The sequence below is a fragment of the Orcinus orca genome, chromosome 2 (assembly GCF_937001465.1).
Source record: "Orcinus orca chromosome 2, mOrcOrc1.1, whole genome shotgun sequence".
NCBI lineage: Eukaryota > Metazoa > Chordata > Mammalia > Artiodactyla > Delphinidae > Orcinus > Orcinus orca.
Window position 1 is genome coordinate 11,422,122 of NC_064560.1, and position 16,823 is coordinate 11,438,944.

The 16,823-nt window shown below is 42.3% G+C and overlaps 1 protein-coding gene across 13 annotated transcripts in view; it reads right to left on the reverse strand.

Annotated features, from left to right (window-relative positions):
- The window catches only part of KIAA1217 (KIAA1217 ortholog), a 325,812-nt gene that overhangs the window by 100,580 nt on the left and 208,409 nt on the right, over window positions 1-16,823 (reverse strand). For 9 of the 13 annotated variants that reach the window (XM_012537154.3, XM_004280956.3, XM_012537155.3 and 6 more), the window contains one exon: window positions 14,891-14,984. In XM_012537154.3, the coding sequence (XP_012392608.1) occupies window positions 14,891-14,984 (94 nt within the window). Of the gene's footprint in view, window positions 1-4,154; window positions 4,507-14,890; window positions 15,007-16,823 lie in introns of those variants that run through there. The other 4 variants (XM_012537156.3, XM_033407879.2, XM_033407871.2 and 1 more) reach the window with 3 other exon arrangements.

Here is a 16,823-nt window from a genome sequence, read left to right on the forward strand (position 1 = left end):
TTTGGGCTTTACCTTAAAGCCTTGGTTTCTACACTTTGCTCAGTTACAAGAGACTATCACCATTTCGCCCACATCCTCACACCAGCTGTATTAGTTACTCTTTAACGCTTTTTTTAAAAAATTTTATTTTTATTTTTTTCGGTACGCGGGCTTCTCACTGTTGTGTCCTCTCCTGCTGCAGAGCACAGGCTCCGGACGCGCAGGCTCAGCGGCCATGGCTCACGGGCCCAGCCGCTCCGCGGCATGTGGGATCTTCCCGGACCGGGGCACGAACCCGTGTCCCCTGCATCGGCAGGTGGACTCTCAGCCACTGCTCCACCAGGGAAGCCCTTTAATGCTTTTCTTGATGTCAGTGTTAAATTGACCTTTTCTTTCTTACCTAGTTGTGATGAACGATCATATTCATTAACTCTCAGGTTCTTTGTGCTACTTATCTTTCCAATACTCCATACAACAACATTATATAATCATTAAAATGTAGGAATCTGTTTTTCTATGTGCTGTCAAAAATCACTGGTTCCAAGTGAAGAACAACTTTCAAAGTACTCTGAGTAGGGATATGCGGGAGTTTCCAACAGGGTTATCATAGGAGCCATTGCTTCAGCAAGGAGGCTGACTTTTGCAAATAATGCTATAATACTTCCCAACTCTTTTAAGCCAAGATTGCTTCATTCAAAGCATCTCATAATTTGAAGCAGCTGCTGTTTCTTCAGTTGACTTGATGGCCTATTCTCTTTCAATAAAAATATTGGATAATCTAAATCTGGTTAGCTCAAAATCCGTTTAATTTTTGGGCCAGGCCCATGCATTTCCAATTAATGAGCTCTGGTCCCACTGCAGGGCTGGGCTGCTATCTGAACAGGAAGCGGGGACCTGGCTACACTTAACTGCAACACGGACGGCTCAGGGAAGTCAGACGTAGAGTCTTTTCCTAAATCAACCAAGAAAACACACCTTGGGGGCCCCAGTGGGGTGAGAACTAAAGCGGGGGGCACTAGAGATGGAGAAAGAGCTGGTCTGAGGTTTTTGTCACTTCCTAATTTTGTGATCTGGACCTAGTCACTCCGTCCACGCCAGGCCTCCAGAGTCTCAACTGACAGGTGAAGGGTTATAAAACATGATGTGTAAGACCTTATTTCTACCTCTGAAACTCTATGATTCCAAGTCAGCCAGGCCTGTTTCTTGAGGTAAGTTCAATGACACAGATCAGGTGTATTTCCTCAGCCACCAGTCTGGAGGAGCAGTTCAAGTGTCTCAGGAGCAGACGGATCGCTCCTGCAAATTACATGCAGACCCCATGGGCAAAAGGCAGGACAGAAAGGAAATGGCTTAGCACCAGCTGATTTATAGCTTAAAAACTTTTTCTTCCCTCTTAAGAAAAATCAACATGTGCTTTTCCCCCTACAAATAGATATATATACATATATAAAAGTAACACGATTTATATAAAAGCATTTATATAAAATGCTGAGAAATTTAAGAAAAAGTGTAAAGAAAAGAATGGCCCCCAGATACACACTACTATACATAAATTAGATAAGCAACAAGAATTTGCTGTATAGAACAGGGAACTATATTCAATACCTATGATAACCTATAAGGGAAAAGAACCTGAAAAAAAAAATATATGTAACTGAATCACTTTGCTGTACACCCAAAACTAACACAATATTGTATATCAACTATACTTCAATTTAAAAAAAGAAATAAAAGAAGAATGGTCCCCTGGAAGCTCTCTACAAATTAGGATCTTGGACCAAGGGAACCTGTGCTGAGGGTGGCCGGATGCAATCTCCTATAGTCTGGGCTTCCCTGATGGGGACCCACGGAGAAGACAGAAAAACAAAACCCCAGGAAGAAAGCAACACGTGGGTGCAAAGAATACAACCTGAAAATACCAGGACAATAAACTCCCCGTCAGAGGCAATTTCTGCTAACATCTGTATTTACAAAAGCCAAGCCAGGAGATGCGGTTTGGATATCAAAGGGCAAGGGGTGTGGCCGAAACCCCTCCGGATCTCCCCAGCAATGGCTAACAACCCAGCCCGCGCTGAAGGAAGAGGGAAGTCCTGTTCTGATCCAATTGGCTGGTTGTTGGCCAGCCCTGGGTTTTATGCAGCCATGGAGCTGGAAGCAAGTTGCCTTGATCCTGCAGCCCAAGTTCAGGGCTGTGATGAGCAGCTGCGTCCCCGTTGATGCTGCTGGCAGTAATTACTTCTCATCGCAAAGCACCAGGATGTTTTTGCAGCCGAGTGGATGTCTCAATCTCCGGGCAGTGGGGGGGTAGGTGTGTTCAGGAGAGCAACAGTCCCTGCCTCTGGGGTGGCTTGGCTAGCTGCCCTGACTCCAGAGCCCTCCACCTCTGATGTTCTGTAACTTTCTTGCTGTCCTTCTCCTAACAGCTCTGCCAGAAGCCTGAAAGGGCAGTAGGCAGGCACATGTAGGCAAATCTCCATTCCAAGACACTTTCTCACTTCCAAATCAGGCTCATGAATCAGCTCCCTGCCCTATCCCGGGAAGACGGTTTTTATGAGTGACGCAGCACATGAAGCAAAGAAGGAAGCAGGAAGGAGGAGAGGGTAGTTCATCCACAGTGCTTTTTGCAATCCCCATGCGATCTGACTTTCACTGTGTTCTTCTTACTCCAAGTAAGTTGCAACCAAGTCCCCGGAGAAGCAACCAGTCTGATCCTAGGCTTTTGGATGCTACAGATTGAACCAAAAAGTCCCCAAACTGTACAAAATAATTTCTCTTGAAGCCGAATAAGCATTGCTCTTTGATAATTGTTATTTTCAAGATAAGTTGTCTGAATCTGACGACAGACTGGGAGTTCTTAGCTACTGGTAAGGAAGGGTGTGCAGTGTGGGATTTAAAAACAGGGACTATAGACACAGTCAGCCTGGGGCTGAATCCCAGCTTTGCTCCTTACTAGTGTGTCATTTGTCACTTAATCTCTCTCAGCCTCAGTTTTCCAACCTTAAAATGGGTATAAAAGTACCTATGCCTTGGGGTTATAATGATGACTATATGAAATAACATATATTAATTGAGACCATATTGGTTAACAACTTCTCATCCATACTAACTCATCTATAAATTGAGATAAAGATAAACAGATCCACGCACACATGTACCTTTAAAAGGAAACAGACTGCCTTAAAAGGACATTGCTCTTATTAAATGTCTTTAAAAGAAATAAATACAAAACATTGTGACTGAACTATTACAAGAATAAGACAGAATAGTTATCTCAAGTCAATATAATTTCTGCCAAAGGTTTTTTTCCAGGTTTTTCCATTAAACCTGATAATAACAGGCTTATATCTGTTATATAAAAATTGCAGACATTTTTAATGTTATACATAAAGCTTAAATTGATATTTTTTAAAGAATTTTTTAAAACCCAGATAAAAAAGCACTTTATATTTTATTTTATTATTATTTTTTTTTGTGGTACGTGGGCCTCTCCCTGCTGTGGAGCACAGGCTCCGGACGCGCAGGCTCAGAGGCCATGGCTCACGGGCCCAGCCGCTCCGCGGCATGTGGGATCTTCCCGGACCGGGGCTCGAACCCGTGTCCCCTGCATCGGCAGGCGGACTCTCAACCACTGCGCCACCAGGGAAGCCCGCACTTTATATTTTAAAATGTAAAGTGATGTTCACAAGGAAAATACAACAAATAACGTTTTCCTTGAATGTTGAAAGCAGCACACTAATCCCCCTCTGCTCCCCCCAATTTGTACCACGCCTTCAAATTTCCATTTGTCTCGGAAACCGAAGGCAAGTCAAATACCTTTGTGAAAACACTGAAAATTATCACAAAACACATACACCAATGAGATCTGTACTAGCAAACAAGGTTGACACTTGAAATCCTCTTCTAAATTATAAGGTTAAACAGAAACTAGATCATGAGATTATAGATTGGAGACAGCCAATGTAACTTAAGTGCATTTTCAAAAACAGACTAATGCCAATAACAAAGAAGTTTCCTTCTAAGCAGCGTGCAAGAAGTCAAAATAAAAACCTAGCATTTAAATTCCACATTGCATTGAACTTGACTACAGAAACGTTAACCCAAATTGAGGTAAGTGTGCTACAGCAGGACCAAAAAATTCTGAAAATCCTATTTTGTTCTAAAGGCACAGTTCTTACCTTACATCTTCCACGAACCGTTCTCTTCTAGAAGAAACTTTCTAGACGTGCAGAGACCCTGAAACCACCCATCTCTCAAATGCTTCCAGCTCTGCCTGTCTTGATGGTAACTAAATGCAAGGCTGGGGTTTTTTACCGAGGGAAGTTTTAGTCAAAATATGTGGTTTAAAGGAGCTGTATCCACCCTTGTTAAAACTATTTCACGGACATTCAGAGGTTTTGTTTCTCCTCTGTGAAAGTTAAATCTGAGTAGGAAGGCATTTTTCCCGTCCCGGAAATCAGCATAACTAAAAACCAATGCTGAGTTAACAAGAAATGTTTCTTCCATGTGTTCCGTCTGGCAGAAACGGCAAGCCATATCAAGGGAACACGTGATGTTTATAAATACAATATGGCTCATGTTGTCATAACCTCTCAACGACCAAAAAAAAAAAAGTGCAAGGAAAAGCAAGCAGCCACACAGCAGGAAAGATGAGATTTGTAACACTTGGAAGCTGCCTATCAGATATGCATATATTACTCTTTCTTGCGTCTTAAAAAATAAAGCTGGAAGCAGGGAGGAAGGAAGAAAATACCTTGCTCTGGATAGCCACTGTATTAAAATGTGTTTGCCCAGCTAATCATTTCAGTAAGAGTAATTCCTTACCAACTGCCACAGAAACATCTTTTCGCCTGTCAGAAAGACACGTCATAAAAGGGACACAATGAGGTGCATCCCTCGAATGCCAGTTCCATAGTGTTAACTCCAGCAAAGGCAAGATGGCACATAGCCTGTAATGGATGTGACAACTACAGATGTCTGTATCATTACTGATTATTGACTTTCTGATCTTCTACTAGATTGGAAGATCTGTGAGGGCAGTTACCATACTTGGTCACTGTTATATCTTCGGAACTTGTACAAGAGCCTGAACCACCAGAGGAACTCAATGCATAATGGTTGGGTGAGTGGATTAGCAAAACTTCACGATAACGGAAGTAGGTTAACTGTTCCAAAATCATCACCCCTACTTGATAAGTTTGGAGGTATTTGAAATACTGATTCCCATTCAGTCTAAAAGCAAGATCTGTCCTGCTGAGTTATAAATACAGTAAACCAAGATCTGTCTTATTTAATCGTTATCCAGAGATTTGCTTACTTTCTACCACAGGTGAATTTAACTCTTGAAGATAAAATGCAGGTATGTGTGCATTTCTGACAATCACTTAGTTTAATCTGACAAATCTGTTACTCTCATCTTAAATTATAGGGTAATTAACTGTGATAAAATTATATTTATAGGATGGGTAATTTTGTTAGAATAGACATTCTTAGTTCTCATTTTGGTCAGGAATTATTCCTGGGATAAACAAGGGGATGTGCTGTAAATCTCAAATGTTTACACGTGCAAATCACTGTACTGGTCTTAGCAGAGAAGGTATTAACTAAAAGTTTGTGATACAAAAAGTGCTGACATGAGCCCCTTTTCCAAACAGACGTTTAATGAGAATTTCCTCAAAGCAGGACATTTTCTCAGGGAAACAGAGAGTGTGAAGATGAATGGAATAGGGGCTTTGCCCCCTGAAGCCTGGAGTTTAGAACAGAACTTAAGATGTGCACATCTATAACTACAATGCAGACAGGAAAAGGTGAGGGTGATCAGAGGCGGGGGGACAGGTGAGGCTCTACGGAATCAGAGAAGGGACAGTAGCGAGTGAGGCTTGGAGACGAGAGGAGTAAGGAAAGGCTTGAAGAAGACAGTGGCTGTTGAGTAAGGTCTTCAGAAATGGGCAGCACAGGACGTGGAGAAAAGGGAACCCTCGCACACTGCTGGTGGGATTGTAAATTAGTGCAGCCACTATGGAAGACAGTATGCAGATTCCTCAAAAACAATAAGAATAGAACTGCCATATGACCCAGCTAGTCTACTTACTGGTATTTATACAAAGAACACTAATTTGAAAAGATATCTGCACCCCCATGTTCACTGCAGCACTATTTACAATAGCCAAGATATGGAAACAACCTAAGTGTCCATCAGTGGATGAATGGATGAAGCTGTGAAATGTACACATGCATAAACATACACACATACATACATACAATGGAATACTACTCAGCCATAAAAAAGAATGAAATCCTGCTGTTTGCAACAACATGGATGGACCAGGAGGGTATTACACTAAGTGAAATAAGTCAGACAGAGAAAGACCAATACCATATGATTTCACTCATATGTGGAATCTAAACAAAAACACCAAAATCAGTGAACAAACAAGATAAAACAAAAACAAACTCACAGATACAGAGAACAGATTGGTGGTTATTAGGGGGAAAGGACGTTGGGGGAAGGGTGAAATGGGTGAAGAGGACCAACTGTATGATAATGGATGGAAACTAGATGTGCAGTGGTGGTTGCTCTGGAGTCTATACAGATGTCGCCCACCTGAAACTTACATAATTAAAAAATGGGTGGCCCGTGGACATTGATGATGAAGACAGTAGCGTGGGGAATGACAGTAGTGACTGTAGTGGTAAGAAGGTCAGTTCTGGAGCTGGCCTGTCTGGCTCCGAATCTAGCTCTACCTCTGATGAGCTGTGTGGCTTTGAGCAAGTTCCCTAACCTCTCTGATCCGCAGTTTCCACATCTGAAACAGGCGGTCATAAGAGTTCCTCTCACACTGGGTTGTTTTGAACAAATGAGAGTGATTATGAGCACAATACTCAGCACAGTACTTGGCACAGAGTGTTTCATGACTGTTAGTTATTAATATCACTGCCAGTGTGTGAGTGAAGGGGACACCAGGGTGGCCGGGTCAAGGAGGACCTTGAGTGAATGAAAGAAAATTAGTTAGGAGTGGTTTCTGAAACTTCTGTTTCTAAGGGATTCTCCTGTCTTCCATTTCTGTAGGATTACTTTATCCTTCCCCAAATCCCAAACACTTCTTCTCAACCAGAGCACTGCCCTGTAGAAAAGAGGGCTCTGAGCTCTGTGGAAGGGCCATTTCAGACACACATACTAAACGGTACATACTCCTTCTTTCTCTTTCTTCTATTCTTTCTCCGTTTTTTTGTTTTTGTTTTTGGTGGGATATCCTTTTAGCCCAGTCAGAACAGAATGGAATGAAGCATGTTCAATATAAAAAGATGCCAGGAAACAGACACATAATAGAATTAAGAAGTGAGACAAATATTTAAACAGGATACGTTACATGTTCTAAAAGCTTGTTAAGAGCATCATTTCAAAACTTGCAAAACCTGAATGGAATGTCAAGGAAGGGAGGCTGGGGGCTGAGTACAAAGAGTCAGAAAGAACTGGGTTCAAATCCCATGTCTGACATATACCAGCTATTCGGGCCTGGAAAAGACGTCACTGGCCTCAATTCTATCATCTGTAACAACTGAGTCAGTTTACATGCTTTGTAGAGTTGTTGACTAATTTAAATAACATGTGAAGTATTTAACACATTGCCTTCTACGTGGACACAAAAAGGTCTATTATCATATCTAGAAACACAACGGTATAGAATGAATACTACTCTTTAAAAGAAAATTAAATTCAATTAATTAGTTTATTTTTGGCTGCACCGCGTGGCTTGCAGGATCTTAGTTCCCCAACCACGGATCGAACCCGCGCCCTCAGCAATGAAAGCGCCGGGTCCTAACCATTGGACCGCCAGGGAAGTCCCAACTGAATACTACTCGTAACCTGACTGATTCCACAAAGAAATTAATAGAGTTCACAGCAATCATTACAATTTTGCACCCCCCGAAAAAGTCAAATTGGAATGTATGACAGAAAGAAGATGAAAGTAGGAAAAAGTAAAAATAGAGTCCAGGCACGAAGCCAGCACACCACCAACACTCACGCTGTAAATGCCTGTACGCTAGCTGTGGGTGAGCCATGAATTTAATTCTAAGCTTTAGAGTAGCAACACAAAGAGGGAAAATGATCACTTACAAGATTCAAAGTGTCCCTATGATAAAAATAAACCAGGAGGAGCACAACTATTTCTGGTGATGAGAACAGAGAGATATTTTTACAGTGGGTTCTCATTAATGACAGAAAATGAATAAAACACCAGTCGTAGCACCATGATTCTAGCGCTCAAAGCATCTGCTTAACAAGCATTTACACTCGCCACGGATGAGGCACCAGGACTGGCTTCCGGAAATGAACATGAGCTGGCGTGTGCCCTCGGAGAGCTTACAATCTTGTGCGATAAGATAAGCAGGCACCTAAAGGATTAGAACACCAGGAGAATGTATGACATGCCTCCCCCAAAAGGAAAGATGAAATCTGACAGGGAAGGCTTCATAGAGTAGGCGGTCTTTTATTTGGCCTCTAAAAGCAAGTTTTTACTTTTTCGCATTTTATGATGGGCATTTCCACCATAAAATAAGTAGAGAAAATAATATAATGAACTCCCGTCATTCAGCTCTGACATTTTTCAACATTTTACCAATTTTGTTTCATCAAATGCCACTTCTTGGGCTTGTTGTGCCGGAGCCTTTTAGAGCAAACCCCAGCAGTCATGCCGTTTTAGCCTGTACATTCTTTAGTGTGTCTCATTTTTAAAAACATAACCATCCAGCCATTATTCTACCCAACAGAATTACTGGTTATCCCTTAATATCATCTGATTCCTAACACATGTTCAGATTTCCCAAATGGCTTCAAAGATGTCTTTTACGGTTGGTTTGTTCCAATCAGGATCCAAACATGGTGCACACGTGGCCTTTGGCTGTCAGGGGATAGAGAGACCTGAGAAATAGAACAGTGTCCCCTCCCACCCTTTTTTCATGCCAGCAGCTTGTCGGCATAATTGAGCAATTGTCTTGGAGTATGTCTGATGCATGGAATTCCGGAAGGTATAGACAGTAAGTCCCCTACATACGAACCTTCAAGTTGCAAACTCAAAGATACGAACGTGCGTTTGCATGTCCAATCACGTAAGTTAGTTCATGTGTCTGGCATACATTGTCAGGTGTGTGCATCCCCTACAAATGGCTGTGCTTTTGTGTACTTTACTGTGCACTACTGTATAGAGTACAGTAATCAGTATCTTTATTTCAAGCCCAGGATGTCCGGAAGCAAGCATAAGAGCAGTGGCGATGTAGCTGGTACAGTACTACACAGCTGATTGTGTTAGTTGGGTACTTAGGCTCACTCAGTTGGACTTAACGAACAAACTGCAATTAATGAACTCACTCTCAGAACGGAACTCATTTGTATATAGGGGATTCACTGTATGTGGGGAAGGACAGTGCACTTCAGAAACTCGGAGCAAGAACTGAGGGGGCTCAGGCTGGTTGTTGGGATGGAGATGATATTGACCATCAGCCTGTGCCATTCTTTGCACAATGGCAAGTTGCGCTCAGGGACCTGACTTGGCAAATAGCTGATTGACTGGAGTAAAAAGAGCTGGGGAGACCGGCTAGAGGCTGTTGCATAATCGACTGATAGAAAAATAAAGAATGACAGAACTACAGCATCAGAGCGGTGCTGCTAAGAGCCTGGGATCTGCAGCCAAGCTGCCTGGATTCAGATCTCAGCTCTGCACTCTCTTGCTGTGTGGCCTTGGGCAGGTGTCTTCAAAAGACCTAAGCAACTGTTTGCTGAGCTATAAATACGAGGGCTTGTACCAATAATGGCGCCTTAAGGATTTCCATGAAATTACCTGTCAACGTGCTTCATCAATGCACAAAAATGTTAGCTATCGTGAGAGTAATGGTGCAGGCCAGGGCGGCAGGAGGTGTGTAAGAGTCCTTGCAGAGTGAAATGGACGGGCTCTGGGGACTGGTGGGATGGGGTGAGAAACAGGAGTTAGGCCGTTGAAGACTCTCTGATAACTCGACTTCTTAAATCTCTTCTCTCTCACCCTTCAAAACACACAGGCACATGCATACACGTACACACCATGTGCAGTCATGCACTCATTCACAAAGACAGAAAAACAGGGAGGAAAAGGCTTGGGGCTAAAAAAAAAGATTAGGATTTTTTTTTTCTTCTACAGGATACACTGGAAACACTGGAAGCACTGGAAGAATATCCATGTGGAGAAAACCACTTGAAAGTTGAACATTGGTCTTGAACTCTAGAGAAATGGCAGAGTTAGGGACAGTTTTAAGGGTCACCTACATTGACCTAATGGTTAAATCAGTAGTAAGACAAAAATGACAAATGAAAAGGTGCAGATGAAAGAAAAAAAGCAAATTAAAACACACACACACACACACACACACACACACACACACACAGGTGAAGCCTGCCTGAAGGCACTGAAGACCAGGTAGAAGGAAAGAGGAAGAAGAAGAGTCAGTAAATGAAGGAGGCTGGGGTGTGTTTGCATGTAGGCAAGGGATTTAGAGATGACAGTGTAATGGGAACCAAGGTTTCTAAGGAGACCACCTGTCATAGTGAAATGCAGAGGTCAGATAGAAGAGGTCTGGGGGGCAGTGAGTTGGCCATTAGGAAGTAATTTAAGATGCAGGGCAATTCTGGGGAATGCATTCTCTATGCAAATGTGGAAGCTATCTTACATGCAAGTAAAAATTAAGACATACAGGAAGGAGAGAACTGACGGACTGGAGCAAAGAACCTTGGGAAGTAATCTCAAAGCACACAAGAAGGTGGAAAAGCCTGAAAACTGTGGAAAAGCCTGAAAACTGTGAAAGAACCACTAGGTTTGGTGAACTGGAAGTCCCTGGTACCCTCTGAGAGCCACAGAATGGAATAGCTCATCTTCTGAGTTGTACATGTGTGAATTACAAACCCATGAGTACATATGTAATTTTGGCAAAAGGGCCCGTTCCATGTGGTGAGCTCAGCCCCTTGGGAACTTAATTATCAAAGCTACTATCTAATGTGATGAAACAAAAGCCAGGCGATTCATTGAGATCTGGGTGATTTGCACCCACATGTAAAGAGTCAGGGGATGCTCAGTCCCAGCAGAGAACCACAAGTCTCATTGGATAGACTAGCTTCAAAAATGCTCAGCTCAGGAAGGAATGAAAACTCTAAACTGAAAAGATACATGCACCCCATTGTTCACAGCAGCACTATTTACAATAGCCAAGACATCGAAACAACCCAAGTGCCCATTAACTGATGACTGGCTTAAGAAGATGAGGTGTGTGTGTGTATGTATGTGTGTATATACATACATACATACATACATACATATATATATATATACACATACACACACAATGAAATATTACTCTTCCATAAAAAGAATGAAATATTGTCATTTGCACCAACATGGATTGACCTAGAGAATATAGTGAAGTCAGACAGAGAAAGACAAATACTATATGATATCACTTATATGTGGAATCTAAAAATATTACAAATGAATCTATATACAAAACAGAAACAGACTCACAGACAAAGAAAACAAACACATGTTTACCAAACGGGAGAGGGAGGGAAGAAGGGAGGGACAAATTAGGAGTATGGGATTAATAGACACAAACTATTATACATGAGATAGATAAGCAATAAGGATTTACTGCATAGCACAGGGAACTATATTCAATATCTTGTAATAGCCTAAAATAGAATATAATCTGAAAAAAATAACTGAATCCCTTTGCTGTACACCTGAAACTAACACAATATTGTATATCAACTATACTTCAATTAAAGAAATAAATCAATTTAAAAAATGCTCAGCTAGATGCTCAATGAAAAACTCGACACGTGTTTTCCCCGCCAAACATCTATTCCACGCACACCCTAAGGCCCCAAACCTCGGCGTTAATACTTTAGCTTTCCATGCTTCATGACTAACACCACTACCATCACTGCTCTGGATAACTGACCGTTTTGGATCCGGAGTCTCACATTTTCTCCTCTCTCACAGGCAAGATATTAAATTCATTGTCTAAGGAAAGTCCCCGAGGCCACCACAAAGTGCTGGCATTGCCGCTGTCGTACCTCGGCCTGGTCCCACCCATGTTTTCCGAGACACGCATGTGTATTGGTAACGAGTGGGCAGCTGGGAGGTCTGGCCCAGGCTGCCTCTGGAGGCTGGTGGATGAAGACCAGCGACACGAGGCGCAGGGCTGCACAACTGCCTCAGGTGAGCGGTTAGCATCAAATTCCTTCCCGGCCACGTGCGCATTGCAAACATACGAGAAGACGGAGCTCTCCACGCACCATGCAGCTTGGTTTAGTCTATAGCAGTTGATCCTTGCTCTGTTCTCTATTTCTGTTACCATGAGCAGTGGGCTTATGCAGCTGCGTTCCTGGCAGGACTCAACAAAGCTTCCTTTCCTTTAATAGCAAGGCAGCCACCTTCATCAAGAAGGAGACAGAATTCCAACCCCCAGAGCCAAAAGGTGAGGCAGAAGGAATTCCAGGTCTTTTAGCTTCTGGAATCCATCAACAGGGGCCAAGTTGCAAACTGCAGGCACGATCACACTGAGTTGGTTTTAAAACTGCATTCTATTTCTCATTTCTAAGTCGTCTTCACTGAAACCTGCAAGTTTTTCCGTGGGTTGGACGGTGAACATTCGTTTCCCCTCCTCTAGGGCGAACAGTCTGACTTTCCTCCACAGAACACTGCTGTCTAAAGCAGGCTGTGGGCCACTCAGAAAGTGACCCACAAGGGTCTCATTTAAAAGTAAAAACTGAACAACTCTACTGAAACCCAGAGCCAAAGTACTGAATCCTCATAGACTCTGTCCAGATGGTTAATACTTGATTTTCTCCGTGCTCACTGCTGCTCCTTACGGAGGTACCACATCTGCTCAAGAGTTAAAAACAGGTGTCCTCTCCAGCCATAAACAAGATTTTCAGAGGCGATTCTGAGGCCCCTGTGCGGACTGCATGTAGCAAAAACAGAACTCTGAAACTCATGAAACTTTGAAGGCTAGATGTCTCAAAAAGTAAGGATCTCCAAGGGAGCAAGGACTCTTAAGAATGTCACCGAGAAAGAGAAGAATGGGGTCATGAAAAGCAAAGTGTACCATAAAATCCGGCGCAGGCTTTGTGAATAGCGTGATTCCATCAGTCTTCACGTGGAGCTGGTTTATACTGAAAGTGTAATGCCTAAAAGCCAACTTCCAACTCCTAGCTTTCCTCAAGTAGCAGCACAGCCTCCACTTCAAATCACAGATTATTTCTGACATAAAAAAGCAGCCGTGGAGAATGTAAGAGGCCTCTTCCTCCAAAAGTGTGTAGGCTCTGATCCCACAATGTCATCACTCATCTTCCAGTCCAGAATGACATGGAAATTCTCCCAGCACTTTCTATCTTACCTCCTGGCCTCTTGGTCCTAAACTCACAGACCCTGTGTGGTAGGCAGAACAACGATGTCTTCGTCCTAGTCCCCAGAACCTGTGACTACACGGAAAAGGGGATGAAGGTGGCCAATCAGCTGACCCTAATACAGGGAGATCATTCTGGAGTCTTGGGCCCAATGTTATGACAAGTGTCCTTAACAGAGGAAGAGGGAGGGCTGGAGGTGTGATGAGGGAAGCAGGGTCAGAAAGATGCTATTTGGCTGGGTTTAGAGATGGAGGAAAAGGGCTACAAGATGAAGAATGGGGGTGGCTTCTAGAAGCTGGAGGAAAAAAAAGGAAACATATTGTCTCCAAGCTTCTGGAAAGGAATGCCAGTGACCTCTTGATTTGAGTCCACTGGAGTTATGTTGGACTTCTGACCTCTAGAACTGTAAGGTAGTAAATCTGTGTCATTGTAAGCCACTAAATACATGATAATTTGTTACAGCAGCAGTACAAAAACTAATACCCACTGTCAGGAAGCACAGACCTTGAAGAACACTACTGCAACTCTAGGACAGACAGTGCCTGGGTTTCTTTGGCAATAGGACCTCCTCATTTACTTTTCTTCTAGTAAAACTCTTTTCAGCATCTAGTGCTAATCCTCAGAAAGGATGATATAAAATGGCGAGGCACCTTCTAAATTTGTGTGGGGCAATGGGTTGGGGTAGGGGAAAGGTGCATCTGGAGAAGTTAATCTTTTTTTCTTCTCATTTTTACTGCAGAGGAATGTAGCGCTACTGTTAGAAACTCAATCCCTTTCTAATGGACTTGCATTAGTGTGATTTTACAATCTGTCTTTTCAGTTTCCCTGTTCTTTATTCTTCAAAATATCCCTGTGTGCTTTGAATGTCTGGATAATCTTCTACGATGATCTAAATCTAGAGAATTTTAGCCCACAAAGCATGCGGATTTTTGTACTTTGCCCTCAACACAATTCAGGTGACATTGGATAATATTTAACACTATTTGCTGTTATAACAGCAAACAGTCCTGAATTAGGAGGTGAATAACTTAATTAGGCTGCTAGGACTTGGCATAGCAGATATAAGGATATTAATAGATTCTACATGCAGTTGTGCACGGGCTTTGTTGTTGTTGGTATGTTAGCCTTGTTTTTAACTGGAGAAAAAACAGCAAGAGATCCTCTGAGTAAGTTAATATATTATAGACCAAGAACTCTTTCATGTACAGATTTTCAGGACCCCCCTGGAGTCAGGATATAACTAAACTCCATGCTTAGAGGTGAATTAGGATGTGTGAAGCCCTGTTTCAATCCCTTTACTCCAAATGATAAGGAAATCTGATTTCTCTACCAATGAACAAATAATGAGTTATCAGACAAGAAGAGCAGTAAGAACCCCCCAGATCTGGTGTTTGGGTGTGATTACACAGGGAACCAACGCCAGAAGGAGGGATGGTTCAACCCACAGAATTCAAGTAAAAATAGAACAGGGACACTTACCCTCACGTCTCCGTTCACAGTTTTCGGCGTGTGGTTGAATGCGTGGGCAGGATCCTTGTTGTACACTTTGAGAAGGGATCTGTCCTGAATGTTCCTGGAATCGGAAACATCAATAACTATGGCAGATGAAAGGAGCCTTATTTTGGCCATTTCCTCCGTCTGCCCGTAAGCATCAGGTAAAAGACATCCACAGACAATCTAGCCGTTGTGTGCAATCAACCAGGCAAAACGTTCTTTTACCATAAAAATAGGCAAAAATAAATAAGGCAAAGGAGAAAAATGACTTCAGCTTTTCTTTCCTTTCCTTTTTATTTTGGTTCCTCAGCAAAGTATTATTCTTTCCCCGCAGTTCACCACCCGTAAACATCGGGTAGCATAAACCTTCTTTCAAGATTCTGGGTAATGACAGTTAACACTTTAAGAAACAATAAAGCTCCCATATTTACAATACATTCAAAGGAATTTGGTTAATATTTAAATATTTAATTGTTTACTTTGCCCAGACACCTGGTTTTCTGCTTATCTCACGAATACATGCAAAGGAAAAATGCTTTTTTTCCCTTCAAACACCTTAAGCAAGGGAAAGAAAATGTATTTGCAGTCCAGAAAAAAAAAAGTACCACAAAGATCAAAACTAGTATCTTTACGATGCCTTTTTTTTCTTCCATAGTGGATTTTTTTTTTGAAGGCATTTAAAAATTTCACTAGATTCTTCTCTCCATAGTGGATTTTTAAAAATACTGTTCTACATACAAGTTGAATTACAGGAAAAGCAGCGGATAAATTCTTCCACTGGTCTGTCTCTCCCTCTGAAAACACTTAGAACCCTGGAGTCACTCGTACTGCTGCAAAGGACAGAACCACAATTTGCTAAGAGCCTACCTCAAAATTATTTAAGAGCTTAGGAATGTCTACGAAGTCCTTCGCCCTCCACCTGCGGCTTTCATCAGCAGAAGGGACACCCCCAGGAACGTTTAGCCCCGTCTACACTGTGATTCCTGCCAGTGCCAGCGTGGTGAGCTCAGGGAACCCTGTGCAGGAAGACACGTTCCTTTCCTCCAGCTGCAGCCACATGTTCTGTGGGCCGATCGCAATCATTGGGATTATTGGGTTGTGCTTCTGTTTTCAACGAAGTGGCGCATCCTTGGACGAGGCTCGCTTCCCTCCAACAAATACCCATCAGTGGTTGCTTTAAAGCAGTGACTAGCCCCAGCTTGCACGGTTGCTCCAAATTTCAAGCAGCTCATTAGAAGTCTGCTTAAGGGGAGGCGTGCGGTCCTTGTTATTAGAAGGGACTAAGTTACTAGGAGGTAAAGAGGTTGCGGAAGAAAAGGATGTGGGGATTCACTGCAGGAACTCACCCTGTGGCTGGGAGGAGGAGGGGGCAAAGCCCCAAGGGACGATGTAAAGAAACTGAAAACCTTACTTGAGCCATGAAAAAAACTCAGTGTGGGTCTGAAGGTATTTAAAACACAGGAGGTTGATTTATTAATTTAGAAACATGTTCATCCAAGATGAACCAACAGTAAAGGCCCAGCTTGCGTTTACCATGGCGACATTTACAACACAGAATTTCAGCCTAAACTCTCTGTAGCATTTCCCTAAGGAAAAGGTGGAGAACCCAACACCATGATGAAAGAACCAAATGTTTAACAAATATACCGTCACTTCAAAAATATTGGATGTGAAATGAAATTTGTCTCTGGGTTTAGAAGACTAAAGCCAGTGTCTTCAGGTAAAATCTACACGCTACATTTTTTTTTCTTGCAAGGAGCGAGGTTCTATTTAATGCTGATGGTGAAATAAAATAAAATAAAATATACTTGGGGCATTTTATGCATAAAAGCAAAGAATAATAATTCTTTGGAAAGGACATACATGTGATCATCTCACATAAATATTATAATCATCACCACATAAACACATTTTATCC